This window comes from Thyridium curvatum (genome assembly GCF_004353045.1).
Source record: "Thyridium curvatum strain D216 chromosome Unknown NODE_40_length_362384_cov_81.811220, whole genome shotgun sequence".
NCBI classification, from domain to species: Eukaryota; Fungi; Ascomycota; class Sordariomycetes; order Thyridiales; family Thyridiaceae; genus Thyridium; species Thyridium curvatum.
In genome coordinates this window covers 46,822-63,363 of record NW_022156795.1, presented here as the reverse complement: position 1 = coordinate 63,363, position 16,542 = coordinate 46,822, and the positions used below count along the sequence as shown (strand labels likewise).

At 55.8% G+C, this 16,542-nt stretch overlaps 8 protein-coding genes across 8 annotated transcripts; 4 read left to right on the top strand and 4 right to left on the bottom strand.

Moving 5' to 3' along the window:
* Nucleotides 1-434: 434 nt before the first annotated feature.
* Nucleotides 435-1,575, top strand: E0L32_006822 (uncharacterized protein; the record flags this gene model as incomplete). Its single annotated transcript, XM_031141497.1, has 5 exons — nt 435-472; nt 586-664; nt 835-878; nt 929-1,082; nt 1,285-1,575. 5 exons carry the CDS (start codon nt 435-437, stop codon nt 1,573-1,575), a joined length of 606 nt encoding a protein of 201 aa, XP_030994121.1.
* A 765-nt stretch (nt 1,576-2,340) lies between these two features.
* On the bottom strand, nt 2,341-2,919 carry E0L32_006821 (uncharacterized protein; the record flags this gene model as incomplete). The annotated part of the gene is made up of 1 exon (XM_031141496.1): nt 2,341-2,919. One exon carries the CDS (start codon nt 2,917-2,919, stop codon nt 2,341-2,343), a length of 579 nt encoding a protein of 192 aa, XP_030994120.1.
* Nucleotides 2,920-3,797: 878 nt separating this feature from the next.
* Nucleotides 3,798-5,411, bottom strand: E0L32_006820 (uncharacterized protein; the record flags this gene model as incomplete). The annotated part of the gene is made up of 2 exons (XM_031141495.1): nt 3,798-4,397; nt 4,761-5,411. 2 exons carry the CDS (start codon nt 5,409-5,411, stop codon nt 3,798-3,800), a joined length of 1,251 nt encoding a protein of 416 aa, XP_030994119.1.
* A 1,203-nt stretch (nt 5,412-6,614) lies between these two features.
* E0L32_006819 (uncharacterized protein) lies at nt 6,615-7,412 on the top strand (the record flags this gene model as incomplete). Its single annotated transcript, XM_031141494.1, has 1 exon — nt 6,615-7,412. One exon carries the CDS (start codon nt 6,615-6,617, stop codon nt 7,410-7,412), a length of 798 nt encoding a protein of 265 aa, XP_030994118.1.
* Nucleotides 7,413-7,913: 501 nt separating this feature from the next.
* Nucleotides 7,914-10,285, bottom strand: E0L32_006818 (uncharacterized protein; the record flags this gene model as incomplete). The annotated part of the gene is made up of 5 exons (XM_031141493.1): nt 7,914-7,972; nt 8,034-9,725; nt 9,793-9,860; nt 9,920-10,015; nt 10,116-10,285. 5 exons carry the CDS (start codon nt 10,283-10,285, stop codon nt 7,914-7,916), a joined length of 2,085 nt encoding a protein of 694 aa, XP_030994117.1.
* A 1,660-nt stretch (nt 10,286-11,945) lies between these two features.
* Nucleotides 11,946-12,954, bottom strand: E0L32_006817 (uncharacterized protein; the record flags this gene model as incomplete). The annotated part of the gene is made up of 2 exons (XM_031141492.1): nt 11,946-12,890; nt 12,946-12,954. 2 exons carry the CDS (start codon nt 12,952-12,954, stop codon nt 11,946-11,948), a joined length of 954 nt encoding a protein of 317 aa, XP_030994116.1.
* An 863-nt stretch (nt 12,955-13,817) lies between these two features.
* Nucleotides 13,818-14,621, top strand: E0L32_006816 (uncharacterized protein; the record flags this gene model as incomplete). The annotated part of the gene is made up of 2 exons (XM_031141491.1): nt 13,818-14,000; nt 14,166-14,621. 2 exons carry the CDS (start codon nt 13,818-13,820, stop codon nt 14,619-14,621), a joined length of 639 nt encoding a protein of 212 aa, XP_030994115.1.
* Nucleotides 14,622-15,476: 855 nt separating this feature from the next.
* Nucleotides 15,477-16,013, top strand: E0L32_006815 (uncharacterized protein; the record flags this gene model as incomplete). The annotated part of the gene is made up of 1 exon (XM_031141489.1): nt 15,477-16,013. The coding sequence occupies one exon, from the start codon at nt 15,477-15,479 to the stop codon at nt 16,011-16,013; it is 537 nt and encodes a 178-aa protein (XP_030994114.1).
* Nucleotides 16,014-16,542: the final 529 nt, after the last annotated feature.

Here is a 16,542-nt window from a genome sequence, read left to right as displayed (position 1 = left end):
GCACTGTTAGGTAAGCGCTGTAACAAAGTCGACCCACGCACAGCGCAGTAATGTTCCAGGGCTCCTTGCCGAAAATCTTGAACTGGACCCCCCCCCCCCCTCCCCTGTCACAGGCGAATGCCGGGAGAGTCACTCAACCTGCCTGTCTGTGTACGGTGCGGTGCTGTGCTGTGCTTGTCTCCATAATTACGACGCTCCGCCGTCAAGCTGCCCGCCGCTGTCTGTTGATCTGCCTCATCCCCTATTTTTTCCCCTTTGGAAATCATTCATAAACGCCCCCGTCGCTCCCGCGCCTCCCTCCAGTCCGGCAATTGCCCTGCGATCCAACCGACCCGACATTCTCGACCGTCCCATCCCGCGAACTGTTCTGGGCGTATCTGGCAAGCCGAGGTCAAGGACCACCCCCCCGATCAGAGTCGACTCGGTCGCCCGCGATGGCAGCTGCAGGCAACGCTCAGAACGTTATCCGAAGGTACGGCGCGCCCGACCGCAAACCCCCAGCCCATGGGCCGACCAGAGTCTCCTAGCTCCCTTCAATTGATTCCCTGTCAATTGGTAGCTGACATATTGCTCCCGTCTCTCCAGGAAGCTCGTCATCATAGGAGACGGAGCTTGCGGCAAGACAAGTTTGCTCAGTGTCTTCACATTGGGCTACTTCCCCACAGTAAGTTGGGATTCCCGCTGCCGCTCTCCCCCGCGTGCCTCGCCAGACAGCTAACCATTCTTCTTCTCTCTTCTCTCAACAGCACTATGTAAGTCGGTCATGGCATTTTCTCTCTCGTGCGACCCGAGCTCTTCACCGCTTCTATCCATCTGGACCACCGCAATGTCTAGCTTGCTTCGTCCCACCGGTCTCAGACGTTGGCTAATGCGAAGACGTACGACGACAGGTTCCCACGGTGTTTGAGAACTATGTGACCGACTGCAGAGTGGACGGCAAGTCCGTGCAACTAGCACTATGGGATACGGCAGGACAGGAGGACTACGAACGACTACGACCGTTGGCATATTCCAAGGCGCATGTCTTGCTGATAGGCTTCTCGGTCGACACCCCCGACTCACTCGACAACGTTAAGCACAAGGTGAGCCTCTCTCTTTGTCGGCTCAGTTTCCAACCCCCTGATTCCGTCCTTATGTGGACTGAGAATTCGCCCCCACGCCGTCGTTGCGGTGCTTGCTCTCCGTACGACTTGGCAATCTCCCATATCTTGCTTCCAAGACAGCCAGGAGCCACTCGCCATCTTGCCAACGTCGTACATGGACTGACCGAAGGTGCGTCATTAGTGGATCGAGGAAGCGACCGAACGATGCCCCGGCGTACCAATCATCCTGGTCGGCTTGAAGAAGGATCTCCGCGAAGACCCGGTTGCGATTGAGGAGATGCGCAAGAAGAGTCTCCGCTTCGTCACACAGCACGACGGCGAGGTGGCCGCGCGGGAAATTGGCGCACGGAAATACCTCGAGTGCTCCAGTCTCTCGGGCGAGGGCGTCGACGACGTGTTTGAGGCAGCCACGAGAGCGGCGCTGCTTACTTTCGAGAGGGGTGAAGGCGGTGGTTGCTGCGTCATATTATGAGCAACAACCGCCAAAGCTCAGCCCCGAGAAAACTTTTTGACGAATGCGTTGCAAGCGATACCAAGCAACGATACACGAAAGATGACCGAAAATCGCACACGGGACCGCTCGTTATATTGGGAGATGAAGTGGAACAAAAGGGCCGCACCGAGACGGAGGATCTGGGAGCAGTCCTATAGCGTCAGCAGAACGACAGAGGAAAGGCTGGCCGGCAGATACACACATACACACACACACACACACACACACTTGACGACATACGAATTGTATTAATAACGCTATAGAGTCTCCTCTGGAGGACGCGGTTGGGCTTCCGAATCGAAAGCAGGCTGCAACTGGCCCAGAAGAAGCGAATGGGTCATTCTGAGAGCACAAAGCATGGAGACACCAGCCCGTGATCTCAGGGGGACATGGAACGCATAGGCAGACTGTCTCATGTCTCGAAGTCTTGCAAAATATGGGGAAGGGGAGAGATGGCATATAATGCACCACCACAAGAAATCTTGACCAAATGGCTAATACAAGCGTATCTTTTTTGCTTCTTATTCAGCCCGCTCCTCGACTGTCTCCATTGAAGACGCGATGCCTATGTCATATGCATACTACAGTAATATTGTACAAAAGTGGTCTTTCAAAAAAAAAAAGGGACATAGTGAAGACGTCATTTTTATCAAGACATAAAGTTTTTACACCACACAGCACCCGTTTCTCTCCCACCAGGCCCACCGCTCCTCCTTTCCTGCTGTCCTCACACGCCCCCCCTATCTACCGCTTCCAGTCGTGGTTCCAGGGCTCCCGGGCCGGCGTCTCGGTCTGCGGGCGCGCGTACTCGATCGGCACGCCGTGGTGGCCGAACACGCCCTTCTTCTCCATGGCCACGCGGTACAGGTACCCCGTCTCCCGGGTGCCCGGGCCGGCCGTGCGGCGCAGCTCCTCGCAGGCGTTGTGCATGCTCTGGTACTGCCGCATGAGGTCGCGCTCGCGGGCCTCGCGCTGCCGGCGGCGGAAGAGCAGCCAGGCGCGGTGGATGGTCCAGTGGCGCAGGTGCCGGTTGCGCGCCATGCGCAGGGGCGGCGGCATGTAGCTCGTCAGGCGCAGGCCCTTGGACAGGTTGACGATCTTGGGGTCGGCCTGCTGGTGGTGCGAGGAGCTGGGCTTGCGGGCCTGCAGAGGCGCGGTGGTGTGCAGGGGTCGGGCCGCCGACGCGGGCGGCGAGGTCGTTTGTGCGGCGGCGGTCGGGGGGGATGTCGTTGAGGCGAGTGGCCTGATGCAGGTCTGGAGGATGGAGGAGGCTTGCGAGGAGGACCTGGCCGCCAGGCCGCGGAGGGCGGGGAGGGAGGCCATGATGAAGGTTGTTCGAGACTGTCGATTCAGCGAGAGGGGTTGGAATCCTCGTCGATGTCGACCGTGCTCCTCCCGGTGTGAGGCTTGGGAGTCGCGTGCGATTGTCGGTTGCTGGACCCTTCTCAGTAGGTGCGTAAGGGGCGAGTGGTGCGGTGAAGCAGCACTGTGTGCGTGCGGCGGCAGTGATGTCTGGTCAGAGCCACTCGAGGAGTACTGAGACAGGCCCTTGCGTATCGACCGAGGGGTGGGAAGCTCCGGTAGTTCCCAATTGCAGCAATTAACGATGGGTTGATGGAGTGTCAATCAATTGAACTGTCAGAAGAATTTCAGACTAGGGAGGAAAGCTGCTCCGTATTCCGATTTCTTTGGTGGGCCTCAAGTGCTGCATGTGGCCACGCACCGGCGATAAAGCTGGAACGGCCATTGCCCCACTGGACGAATCTCGGGTACACCTTCCGTCTCAAGGATCAGCTTCAATGTTCAATTGCATACATCTGAGTTAAGCAAGTTGAGAAACAGTTCTTTACGTTCATTCCCCGGTCTGATATCTCGTATTGATCGTGCGAGTGTCAAGTGATCAACATCTGGTAAGTCATATTCATCAAATCACCCTTTATCCTAAAATTGGAGTTTTGACAGAACTTCATCTTCATTTTAGTTGAACTATCTAGAATACAAAACACAACCCGCATTTCAAAGCCCAGCAAAGCAATTGTGTTCAAAGTGCAAAATCCGTCCAACTGAGCTCAGTCCATCTTGATGATATCAGAAGTGAAAAAGAGAGCTCCAAGAAAGATTGAATTCTCAGAGCTCTTCGAGCCCAACAGGTCCGCGAAGTCCAAAGAAGTTGCTTCCAGCTCCAGTCTCCCGGACTCGTACTAGATATCCCCATGAGTACCCTCATCAACCTCCCAAGGGAGCCGCAGAAGTGTCTTGGGTCTCGTCGGGTTGAGGATACCGACTGGACTCACACCTTTGAACCCGTCACTGCTCTCAGCAACTTGTGCCTTCTGACAAGTGTGGCACCGCGTGTAAGCAGGGTGGATATGCTGTCCACAGCCCTTGCAGTGCCAGCCGGGCAGAGCGGCACCAGTAACCGCATCGCGTTTGAGTATGTCATTGGGGAGAGACTCGTCCAGGGTTCCTTCGATGGTTGCAACGGCCTTGACGCCAACAATTCCATCGGTGGGGGCAGCCGGCAGTTCTTCGTAGAGCTCGAGGAAAGGAAGTCTTTGCTCGGCGTACAGCTCCGGAGTGATGGGACTGGCAGGAGGGGCCCGACCAGTGGCTTGCTCGTAAAGACGGCTGTCGAGAATCCGTACGCTAAAGGCGACGGAGGTTGTCTTTCGGTAATTGTGGAAGGGAATCCTCGCGATCTTCTGCCTGATGTAACCTCTGGTCACAGCAGGCGCTTTGTAGTAAGCGACGTGCGCCCAGGGCGCTGGGTAGCGTCGAACATTCAAGCAAACCTGCGATCCCTAGGGTTAGAGACATGTCAGAAATATCCCTCTAAAAGCTGGAAGCAAGCAAATCTCATTACCTCCTTAATGCCATACTCGTGGAGTCTGCGGTGGTCTGGAGGATGGAGTGTAAGCGACCGTATCGGTATCGTAGGCCTGATCCTACCAGAAGGCAACAAATCATTTACCATCCAGGAATTTGCCCCGAAAATAAATATAATACACTCCCCCCCCCTTCGCTTCAATCATCTCCTTCAACTGCATGACAAACGAATCTCGAGGAAGGCAACAAGAAATATTCACTCTGGGGTTCTGCCTGACAACGATGTCAATGTTGTCCATTCGGCAGGCCTCCCAAGGCATCCGGTCAAGTCGAGTCACCTCGAAGCTCAGTCTACCAACGGAGTCCTGCCCGGTCACTGGTGCCCCGGTGGAATGACCCGAGCCCATTGGCATCGCCACGAACTGTACTCTGCCGGCCTCGGTAGCGACGCCATCCAGCCAATGTTGATGAGGAGTGACGACAAAGTCTTGAAGGGTTAAGTCCTTCCTTGTCGCCTGATTCTCTTCGTGACTTGCGGTATCTGGCTTGCCAGAAATGGCATTGACGTTGCCCGCAAAGACTTTTATGGCGTAGGTGTTATCTGATACGAAACTAATCCACATAGCTTCGCGTTCTGAGTCCAGGAGATTGATGAGTGTAGGCGACTCGAAGAAGAGCATGGGAACAGACTTACGATACATTGGGAAAAAGATGCCTCCCTCGTTTTCCATGCCGTCAGGCAGACCCTGACGATAGTCATCGCATCTTGCCAACGGGAAGCGGCCCATTGATGCTGGGAGTGAGCAGGCTGACGATTCAGACATCTCTGTCTCCTGGTTTGCACCCGGCATTGATTTTGGGATTGCATTATCGTAATAATCCTTGTGGTCACGGATAGTACGATGAAATGAAACCTTCAAGTCATCAATCTTGATGGAGTCTCCTTCAAGCACCACTTTGGGATCCCATGCTCTGGGAGTTTGCGTCATGGTGGTAGGTTGAGTGTGACTAGCGCGTCGAATGTTGCAAGTGTGCTGGAAGAGGAGAAGAAGTTGAAGGGAATAAATATTGCTTGATAAGAGGTAAAGAATTGCGCAATATGGCTGCCGAAGAGTCATTAGAAGTGAATTTTGACTCTTTACCAAACACGACTGCGTCACATCAGTGACTGGAAAAACAGGCATATGTTTGCTGGCCCTGAGCATGAATCTTCCCGTCAAGCTGGCTTTACAGATTGTGTCTGGTGTAGAGTAGATATCTCGCGCATCCAGCCTTTGCAAACTCGCGCACACAGATGTCTGGATGAGCGACTCATCGGGGACTGGCTGAACTATGGCCGAGAGGTCAAGAGTCCGGAACCGATTCCAGGCTTGAAGGTCCTTGCGATCATGGGAGTGGTTGGTCTATTCACAATAGTAATTGCATCCATATCCTGGGAACGGTTATAGTGTGTCTGGAACACGGGCATTGTGTTGATTGTATCTCTTTGACTGCGCCAAGTTTACGGCGTAGCTCGACTCGTACCTAATATGTAGATCGAGAACTAACTTATTCGAATAGACACGTTGCAAAGTTCCAAGGATATAATTTTTCACAAAATTTAGCGCTCGAGCAGACCCAATTTGGTGGGATGAAGTAGTACTGCCCAACAGGCACGAGAAAGGGGCATCTTTCTAGGGATCGGTTGCGTACAGCCCGCATGAAGTAGCAGCTCATCCATTAAGTCTTTCACAATTCGATCTTTAGCTATTATGGAGGCCATATTGATGGAAATGTTGTGAAGCCTGGTATATAAGGCATCTTGGTTGATTTCCGTGGATGCAAGTTCCTCGTCGACCACCTCCACTTATACGCATGTAAAGCATCGCCAACGACTATCATCAGAAGTACGAACAAGCAACCCTTGTACATCGCATCGCATGCCACATGACCGATCAATTTTAACAAAAGTCCCTGTTATCATCCCCAGAATACTTGAAAACAGCCGTTTCGCCTGATAGCAAACCTGCACGCTCCATGTCCACGGACAAGCGGCTTACAACGGGTGACAAAGGCTTGCCTCGGCGCCCCATCCTTTGACTCATAAGGTTGGCCATCTCTCATCAAGCACACGATCGTCACCAACTCCCCATCCTCAACGACCCTAGCACAAACAAAACAATCCCCATCCCAGCAAACCCCTCGCCGCCACAATGAAAGCCTCCAACGCCCAGGCCCAATCCTTCAAGGCCCTCCACGTCCCAGGCAGGCCCCTCCTGCTAGCCAACATCCACGACGCCACGTCGGCGCGCGTCGTCGGCGCGCTGCCGCGGTGCGCCGCCCTCGCGACGGCGAGCTACTCCGTCGCCCTGGCCGCCGGCGCGACCGACGACGAGCTCGACCTGCCGACGCAGCTCGCCGCCGTGCGCGCCGTGGCGCCCGTCGCCGCCGCGCTGGGCAAGCCCCTGACCGTCGACCTGCAGGACGGGTACGGCGCGCAGCTCGCGTCCGCCGTGCGCGCGGTCATCGACCTCGGCGCCGTGGGCATCAACCTCGAGGACACGCTGCGCGAGCCCGGCGGTGACTCGGCCGCCGTGGCCGACGAGGCGACGGCCGTGGACAGGATCAGGACCGCCGCGCGGGCCGCGCGCGAGGCCGGCCTGCCCGACTTCGTCATCAACGCGCGCTCCGACACCTTCATGGAGGGCGGGACGCTGGAGGAGGCGATCCGCCGGGGCAGGGCGTACCTCGAGGCCGGCGCCACGACCGTCTTCATCTTCGGGCCCCAGGCCCGGCCGTGCACGCGAGAGGAGGTGGAGGCGATGGTCAGGGGCCTGGAGGGGAGGGTCAACGTCTCGCTGGCGCTTCCCGGTCCCGGCAAGCCGGCGCCAGAGTTGTCAGCCAAGGACCTGGCGGAGATAGGCATCGCTAGGGTGAGCGTGGGACCGCAGCTGTATTTCGCGGCGGCAGAAGCTTTGAAGGCTGCGGCTGGTCATCTCTTCGAATCTTAGGTCCTGGTAAGGAGGAGGCTCACGGTGGACATCACGCCATTGTCAAAACTGATAGTAATCCAAAATAAACTGGTATTGTGTAGCGTGCAAATCCTTTGCTTTTTGATTCCAAAGTTCAAACAAGACTATGAATTTGCCAGATGCATCACGGCAAAATGCTAAAAAAATAAAAAAAAAGCAAGTCCACTCCATGTTTCAAGAGGGACTGAAATCCCTCCCAAACGACAAGCCATCCCATGACTTGACGCAGCTATGGAAAGGTCCCATACCCATGAGACACAATCCAGGCTCTGACGGATGCAAATGGGTAGGCATCCGACTACTATTTGAGACCCTTTCCCCAGGTAAGCAGGAACAGATCATCAAGGATTCGAAGGCATTGTAGGAGTGCCAATCCAATGATAAATGGCGAACGAAACGATGGGTCGACTTTTGTTTCGCCGAGAAAATAGTAACACAAGGCACCCTGGTAAAGACTAGCAAGCGGAAACACCATCAAGCTTAACCGTGGAGACCAGAGGTGCGCTCACGCATGAGCTCCCTGCGCGCCTTGTCCTTTTCTAAAGTGATTGTTAGCTCCTGAGATTTGATGCATAGATAAATTGGTAAAAGAGCACGTACCAGCATCCCAAGTGATGAACTCGTGCAGTCCTGATCCAGTCGGCACCATAGGCAACACGGGCACCTTCTTGTCCGTGATGACCTCGAGAAGGGCAGGGCCTTCGGTGTCGATAAGCCACTTCAGGGCATCAGTAACCTCCTCCGGCTTGGACACGCGGCGGTTCTGAATGTGCATGGCGTCCGCAAGCTTCAGGAAGTCGGGGTTGGTCTGGTGGGTATGGCAGTATCGATCTTCGTAGAACAGGTTTTGCCACTGGGTGACCATACCCTGCTCCTCGTTGTTGAGCACGATCACCTTGACGCCGATGTTGAACTGCGCGGCGGTCGAAAGCTCGGTCAGGGTCATGTTGAAGGAAGCATCGCCATCGATATCGACGACGAGAGCGTCAGGCCGAGCAACCTTGGCTCCGATGGCGGCGGGCAGACCGTAGCCCATGGTTCCGAGGCCACCAGAGGTGATCATGGTCCGGGGGTGGCGCCAGCGGAAGTGCTGGGCAGTCCACATCTGGTGCTGGCCAACACCCGTCGTGATGAGAGTCTCAGTCTTGCGGTTGGCGGTCAGGTTGCTAAGCTCCTCAATCAGGGACTGGGGCTTGATCTTGCCGCTCCTTTCGGCCTTCTCGTAAGCGTTCAGGGGCCACTTGGCCTTCCAGCCGTTGATCTGGTCGAACCACTCCTTGCGCTCAGCCATGGTCTTGGAGTTGACCATGGGGAGGACGTTTCGCAGGTTGGTGGCAACATCACCCTCGACGGCCTCGGTGGCCTGCACAACCTTGTTAATGTTCTTGGGCATAACCTCAAAGTGGACGATACCGCCACGACCCTCGGCAGCCGCCTGCTTGGCAGCGGGAGCAAACTTGGGAATGTTGAGGGTGACACGGTCGTCAAAGCGAGCACCAAGAGCAACGATCAGATCAGCCTCCTGCATCGTCATGTTGGCATAGGCCGAACCGTGCATGCCCAACATGTGCAGGGACTTCTCGTCCAGCTCGTCGAAGGCTCCGAGGCCCTGCAGGGTGGTGGTGACGGGGATCGAGGCCTTGTCAGCAAACTCCTTGAGCAAGGCAACGCCGCCCTCGGATTGGATGACACCCTGGCCGGCGTAGATGACAGGCTTCTTGGCGACGTTGATCAGGTCGGCAACACGGCGCAGGCACTGGTCCATCTGCCTCCTTCCGAGCTCCTGGGCAGCACGAGAAGCGGCACTAGGCATGTTAGGGATGGCCGACTCGGTGGGAATAGCTCGGCGAAGGACGCCAGCGGTGATATCCTTGGGAAGGTCGACAAGGACGGGGCCGGGGCGGCCGCTGGTGGCGATAGCGAAGGCCTCGTTGATTCTCCGGGGCAGCTCGGCGACGCTCTTGACGAGAACATTCCACTTGGTGCAAGGGCGGGAGATGCCGACAACATCAGCCTCCTGGAAGGCGTCGCTACCGATGGCACTCGTCACGACCTGACCAGTGAAGACGACCATGGGCGTACCATCGGCAAGGGCGTCGGCCATAGGGGTGATGACATTGGTCGCGCCGGGACCGGAAGTGACAAGGACGACACCAGGCTTGCCAGATGCACGGGCATAGCCCTCAGCCATGTGTCCGGCGCCTTGTTCGTGGCGAGGCAGGATGAAGTCGAAGTGTGGCGAGTTGTAGATGGCATCGAACACGGGAAGAATGGCACCGCCAGGGTAGCCGACTGTGAGTCACGCATTAGCAACACTGTTCGTTTGCAGGAGTTTGTACAAGAGGACGCGGTAACATACAGACGTGCTTGACGTTATGCCTCAGCATCATCTCGTGGAAGATCTCGCCTCCAGTCTTGCCAATGAAACTGTATCCAAGAATTGGTCAATCGGGCGGTCTGACAGCAGGGCAGGCGGTGACACATACGACTCGTCCATCTCGGCCTGGCGGGGGTTGACGAGAGGCTGGACATGGCTGCGCTCCTTTGCATTGAAGCTGGGGCTCGGGGTTGCGCGCGCGTCCCTATCATGAAGGCATGTCGATGTTAGCAAGCCAATATCACCAATCCAGACGTGAGTCACAAGAACGGGAAGTCGACAGAACTCGAGGTGGCGGAACATACGCGGTCTGGGTCTTGGCCGAAGTTGTCTGATTCCTTGAGCCGTAGACGGCTTTCCTTGAGGCTGAGATGACGGAAACGCCAGTGTAGGAGTTGAGAGTTCGGGGTGAAGTCGATTGGACCTGGGACAGGGCCTTCTTGACGGCCCTGCTGGCCTGAGCGGATCGGAGCATCTTGGAGGAGCGGGGAGGGAAGCAACAAAGCGGAAAGAAATTGGGTTGACAATGGCAGTGTAACACCGCCTTGCAGGGCTCTCGAGCCGCAGTACAGACAGACAATCGCCTCGAGTTCGTGCCTGGAGTGTTTGAGGCTGGCGATGTGGTGATCCTGGAGGATGTAAGATGGAGTGTTTTCCAACACCAAGAGAAAATGCTGGCCGAATTGGGCGAGGTACAATGCCTGCACACGAGCTGTGGTCTGGTGTCGGATGAGTCTTCGCTCTCTCAATTTTTTTGGGCGATTGTGGGGTTGCCAGGAGGGTGGCACCCGCCCACGCACGGTGCACTTAGCGGTCTGTTTAGTGGGCACGCCAGGCACTTGCGGCGAATCACAGCGGCCCCCAGAGACCAAAGCCCACAAAATCGATATTCCTCCTGCAGATGCGTGGCGATATCGGCTTGGGGCTGGCCAATTGAGGGCCTCGCCTTCGTCCGACCGCTTCTCAGATCTCTGGCTGGAACGCGCCTCTTTAATGGCCGAGGCCTCGATCAATTACAGTCTAGAGAGATGACGACTTGATTTAACCTTTTCAGGTCGGGGAATTTGGGAGTAGAGGAGGCAACACAAGCAGCAGTGCGGAGAGACAATGAACTCAATTGTAGCGAGAGGGCGGATCAATTTTCCGATTTGATGTTCCTCAGCTCTGACCTGCCCGGGAATAAACGTGAGTCACGGTCTGCGGTGTGTGTGTTCTGCCGCTTTTCTCGATCTGGGGTTTGGAATTAAGCATCAATGCACGCCGGTTGCTGGTCATTGAGAAAATCCCAGGGTCCGCCGAGGACCGGCTGCACGTGGATGCGCCTCCAGAGCTTCCCCTGTTTTACGCAGTGTTGACCACTGAAACTGCGGGGTTGAAACCTCCCGAACAGCCAATGGGAGAGGCGATAAAAGAGGTTCTGTGCTGTAGCCTGTCAACCATGTCATCGATTGGACTGGGACAGAAACACCCAAAAAAATCCCACACCAGACGTCGAAGCTCTTCGGGATAGCCTTCCTCTCTAGCATCCTCTCTAGCATCCTACCAACCAAGACGATACATGAAGTCTCCATAGGGATTCTTCACACGATGTCTCTGGGAGTCTGACACGGACGGTAATGCACGATTCTCGAGCAGCTGGTGACCTCGTCTCCGCCAAGCATGCCAACGCTACAACACACACAATCCATGAGCCATCATGTCACGAGCATCGAAGCGTAATCATACAATCTGGTATTACACGCAGTCTATGTTGATCGTGGATTAAATAATAGTCATACATCGTTTTTGCGCGTCCACGCAGGTTGTCCCGCGCAGCCAACGACTCAAGAGGGAAAAAGTCAAGGACCGAAACAAAGGAAATATACCCGGCACGCTCGCACGATGGAGCTGTACGACAAGCATGAAAGCAAACGCTGTTTCGATAACCATATCTGACGATTCGACATTCCAAAAGCATACTCAACAAGTGTTGATATCGCAGAATCACAAGCCCTCCCTTCGAAAAAGGTCAACGCGTTAGTTAAGTTTCCCTTGGCAGAATGTCAGCCGTTGCTTGGGTGCCAGTAACACTCAAGGAGACCGGGAGCAGGTAGGGTACGAGGCTGGGGTGATTAAAAGAAACAGGGCCACGTCACTTACAGCAAAGCGAGAGTCAGATCACCATGGATCCGCGCCTTCAGCTCAATCTCCACCTCGAGGTTCAGATCTAGCCGCAGCCTGAGCGGGTTCTTGCCGCCGCCGCCGCCGCCCCCCTGAGGCTGTGGCTGCATCTGCTGCTGCTGGTACTGTTGCATCTGCTGCTGGCTTTGCTGCTGCATCTGCATATCCCTCTGGCGCCGGGGTTGGCGCTTCTGCATTTGGCGGTTCTTGGTCTCTTGCTCCTGGTCCTTCATGTAGTACGGCTGCTCCTCGTCCTTGGGAGTGGGAGGTTGCGAGGATGCGGGCGTCGAGGCCTCGTCCTGTTGAGGCTGCTCCTCTCGCTGCATCTCCGGCTCAGGCTCGTACTCCTCCTCTTGCTCTCCCTCAGGCTCGTACTGTTCTTCTTGGTCTTGTTCGGGCTCGTCTTGGACTGCTTCTTCCTCACCTTCCACACCTTCCTCTTGCTGATCGTCATCGGCATACTCTTCCTGCTGCTCTTGCCCCTCGTCGTCATACTGCTCCTCTTGGTCCTCGGCGGGCTGTTCTTGGTCATCGACTTCCTCAGCCTCAGCTTGTTGTTTACCGTCGTCGTCCTCGTACTGCTCTTCCCCCTCACCCTCGGGCTCTTGCTCGTACTCCTGAGCTTCTTCGCCCTCCTGTGGAGGTTCTTCCTCTTCGGCTTCTTCCGCCTCGGGCTCGTGTGCTTCGGCATGCTCCTCGGTCTGGTCTTCAGCCTGAGCATCCTCGGCCTCGGCTTCTGGCTGGTTGTCCGCCTCAGCTGTCTGTTGGGGCTCGGGCTCGTTGGCTTGTTCTTGTTTCTTCTGAGGTGCCTCCTTGGACTGCTTGGCCGTGTCTTGTTGCACTTCTTGCTGCTGAGGCTGCTGCTCTTGGGAGGTCTCTTCCTTCTGGGCAGCCTCCTTGGGCTGCTTGGCCTTATCCTGCTGTTGTGAATACATCAGTATCTTGTCCGGGCAGCTCAACACATTTGGGACTTACAGGTGCCATGTTGTTGAGTGTCTATGTCGTTGTCTGAGACTGGTCTGGTCTGGTGTGGGAAAGGATTACTTGATCATCAAAGTTTGGATGTGGGATGTGCTGCGCCAAAAGGGGATGATACGACTTGACCGTTTAAGTCCTTTCTCTCGAAGGGGTTCGTCTTGTTTTGTGGACTCTGTTACAGACCTCAACCCTTACGCAATTGGGACGGAAACATGATTTTGCAACCCTGGGCTGGGGAAAGGCTTCGACGTCACCGACCGACACAAGCTGCAGGGTCGCATGAAGCCACAGAGACCCAGTTATTGGCCTGACGCATTCGATCACACAACACGCGAACATCTCTTCCTCTACGCACAAGTGTTGTGGATGGGTAAGGGCTGGATGACGTCGTGATCCCTACGAATGATGTTGATACATCAGCCACAGCTCAGAGGGCTGGATGTACCTGGGACTTTGACCCCCTGCAAGGAGTGGAGCTGAGGGTGGGTGTGGTGATCCGCCCCCGTAGTGGTGCATTAGCATGCCCCTGCAGTCCCATCATGAGTTATGTCATGGAGGCATGGATGGTAATAACGGTACCAGTTAATGGGACACCGAAAAGTGCATATCGAGATGCGCGGTGGAAAGATCGGACAAGGGCCATATATGAAAATTATTGGGGCATCGTGGGGTTTGCCAAAGTTCCAGACGCAGCACAAACCTTATCCAACGACGGCGCACAGCAGAAGCACGCGAGTAGTGCGCAGAAGAACCGACGACTGCATCCTATTAGAACCATCGAGCTCACGCAGACTCTCCTGGGACAGCAAGTCTGAACATCATCGAATATACTGGCTCGACCTACGCGAAGCTACAAATACGCACACAAGATGGTACTGGGTCTCCTGGTCATCGCGGGGATCCCCACGACGATTGGGGTATGCGAGGCACTCAGTGCGCAGAAGAAGCAGAACGCGGCAGCTAAGGAGAAAGCCAAATTCTCCATGACCACGGATCTCTCACTCGACGGCGGCCCAGCAGTGGAGTGCTTCTGCGTTCTGGCAGACGGGAAGGTAAGGGAGACCCGGCCCCCTGGTTTTTTGTTTACGTTCCAAAACGTCATACCAGCCACATCTTGACCGTTTGGGGGAGATGTGTTATGGGAGCATGACGTTACGGAATAAGGCATGAAATGAAGAGAAGAGAGTGAGAAAGTGGGCTGACAATCAAAACGGTAGTTGTGGGTAGATCACCCAGACGCTCCGGCGCCGGGCCACAGATTCGCGGGGTACTACTTCACGTACCCGAGCGAGGAGAAGCACCTGGGGCTGGTGAGCACGATCGCGGACGACCCGCCCATGCTCAACTGGCTCTTCGTCGACAGGGAGACGGGCGCGTTACGGCACGGCGGGCGCAAGGATACGCTGGAGCACCTCATTGGGCCCTGGGGCTGGAGCGATGACGAGACGTGGCTGACGCTCGAGGGGAGGGACGGCGGGTTTGTGGCGGCCGAGGACGAGGAAACAGGGAAGTGGTGCGTCTTCCTCGATCGAGATCAACATAACGGAGGGCAGCGACGCGTCACAGACGACGGGGAGGGTGGTGGACGTGGGCTGAGGATACCGATCAAATTACGGCGCAAGATGGCGCTGGGGATGGAGAGCAGATACGTCCGGCCGGACGAGAAGAGATGACGCTCGCCTGCTCTCTATCTGGCACACGAAAGGAAATGAGGGTGAATGGGTGAAACGGGGGGTGGTAGTAGGGGGTGACGGTCGAGTCACCAGGACGGCGTTTACGGAGCAGAAATGGTCAAGGAAAACAGGGAAATTCTGTGGATAAGATGGCTGTTAATGGGCGGGGCGGAAGGAGTGCCACTCCCCATTGGCGTTCCTTTGGTGTTGTGGCTTGCCTTTCGCTCTGCATGCCGAGGGCGTCAAACAATTGGATCGATCTGCACGGAGACAAGAGGGGCGGCGAAGGATGGGTCCGTGGGTTTGTTAGTCGAGTCGTATCCGTCTAATATTGGAGAATGTATCAAGTACCCACTACCTCTCGCTCTTGGCTCTGTGGCTCTCTCATCGACATCACATCGCGCTCCCGCTGTCTTCTGACCACACCCCTGCTCGTCGGACCGGGGGGTGCCTTACAAGTACTGGAGGCGGAATGTAACCCTGGTTATGACCGAAGGTCTAGACTCGAAGGCTTGGACGATTTCATCACTTTCATCACAGGGAGGGTAGGTATGATTTCATCGACATCATAGCTCTTCGCTCGCGCAGGACCCCTTTGATGATCACGAAGCGGAATCCTGTTTTGGACGCTAGTGCCGAGATGGGATCGGAGTCGAGTCGATTGATATAGAAAAGGGGTTTCCTTTGCGAACTTCCTTCATCGAGAGAAGTCTTTGTGCAAAAAGATATTCAATCATAACTCTCAACAAGAGTCTAGACCAAAAGACACACACACACACATATCCAGCACAACTCGTCTGTTCCCGTTTCCATCGAACCAGTCTACCACCACAGGAAACACGCCGCTGTCCAAAAATGTCTTCCCGCAACAGCTCCCAGGAGAAGAGGCCAGCGCAGACCTACGAGTCTGACGCCGAGGACGCGTCCTCGGACGAGCAGTACCAGCCCCAGCCCCAGCAGAACCGCCAGATGCAGCGCCGGCGGCCGCGCCAGCAGACGCAGCAGACGCAGCAGCAGCAGCAGCAGAGCGGCGGCGGGCCCCTCGACGGCGTGGGCCTCGGCGGCGTGACCGACACGGCCGGCGGGCTGGTCAAGGGCGCGACGGGCGCCCTCGGCGGCGTCGCGGGCAACCAGGCGTCCGAGGGCGGCGGCAAGGGCAAGAGCGACACCCTCCGCCTGCGCCTCGACCTCAACCTCGACGTCGAGATCACGCTCAAGGCCAAGATCCACGGCGATCTTGAGCTGGCGCTCCTGTACGTATACATTCTTTCTCATCCCCCTCCCCCCATTCTTCCGCCTCGTACACCGTGGCCCCTGGCCCCCTCCATGTCCTCTCGTATTTGTCTGCTCCCACCCCCCTCCAACCTCGTCATGTGTGTGTGCCTTGAATAAGCCGGTTAGTCGTTAACCAGGCCTGCAGAGAAACTTAAGCAAGACCAAAAAGGGCCCTCTTTTTTTCTTTTGCTTTCCTTCCCGCTGTCACTCTTGTGTGACGCAGGAGATGCAATTGGAAAAAGAGCTTTCCTTTTTCCGTCACGCCAGCGAGGAGCACACAAGCGCAGCTGCACCACAGACTCTGCGGAACACAGGCTAACCGGAAGCTCTCTAGGAACTGATTCTTCCCCCCCCCCTCCATTCTCCCTTAATCACGGGGCTTCTTCTTCATTTCCCACAACATAATATCACCCTTCAAAAAGGATCTGTTTCTGGCTTGCTGCCGGTAAGCTTTCGTGGCTTTTATTGTCTTCCGCATTTTGGTCTTGGGGCTTCGGCGATTATGGAAACCCGCGTTTTATCGTGACTGGACGGATGGGGATTTCCTTCTCGGGAGCTTTTTGCTCTTGGAATCACGATGATGAAACTTTGGAATTTGGTTTAGTCCTGTTATTATTTCATACCTCCAACCTAGAAGGAAGCGATT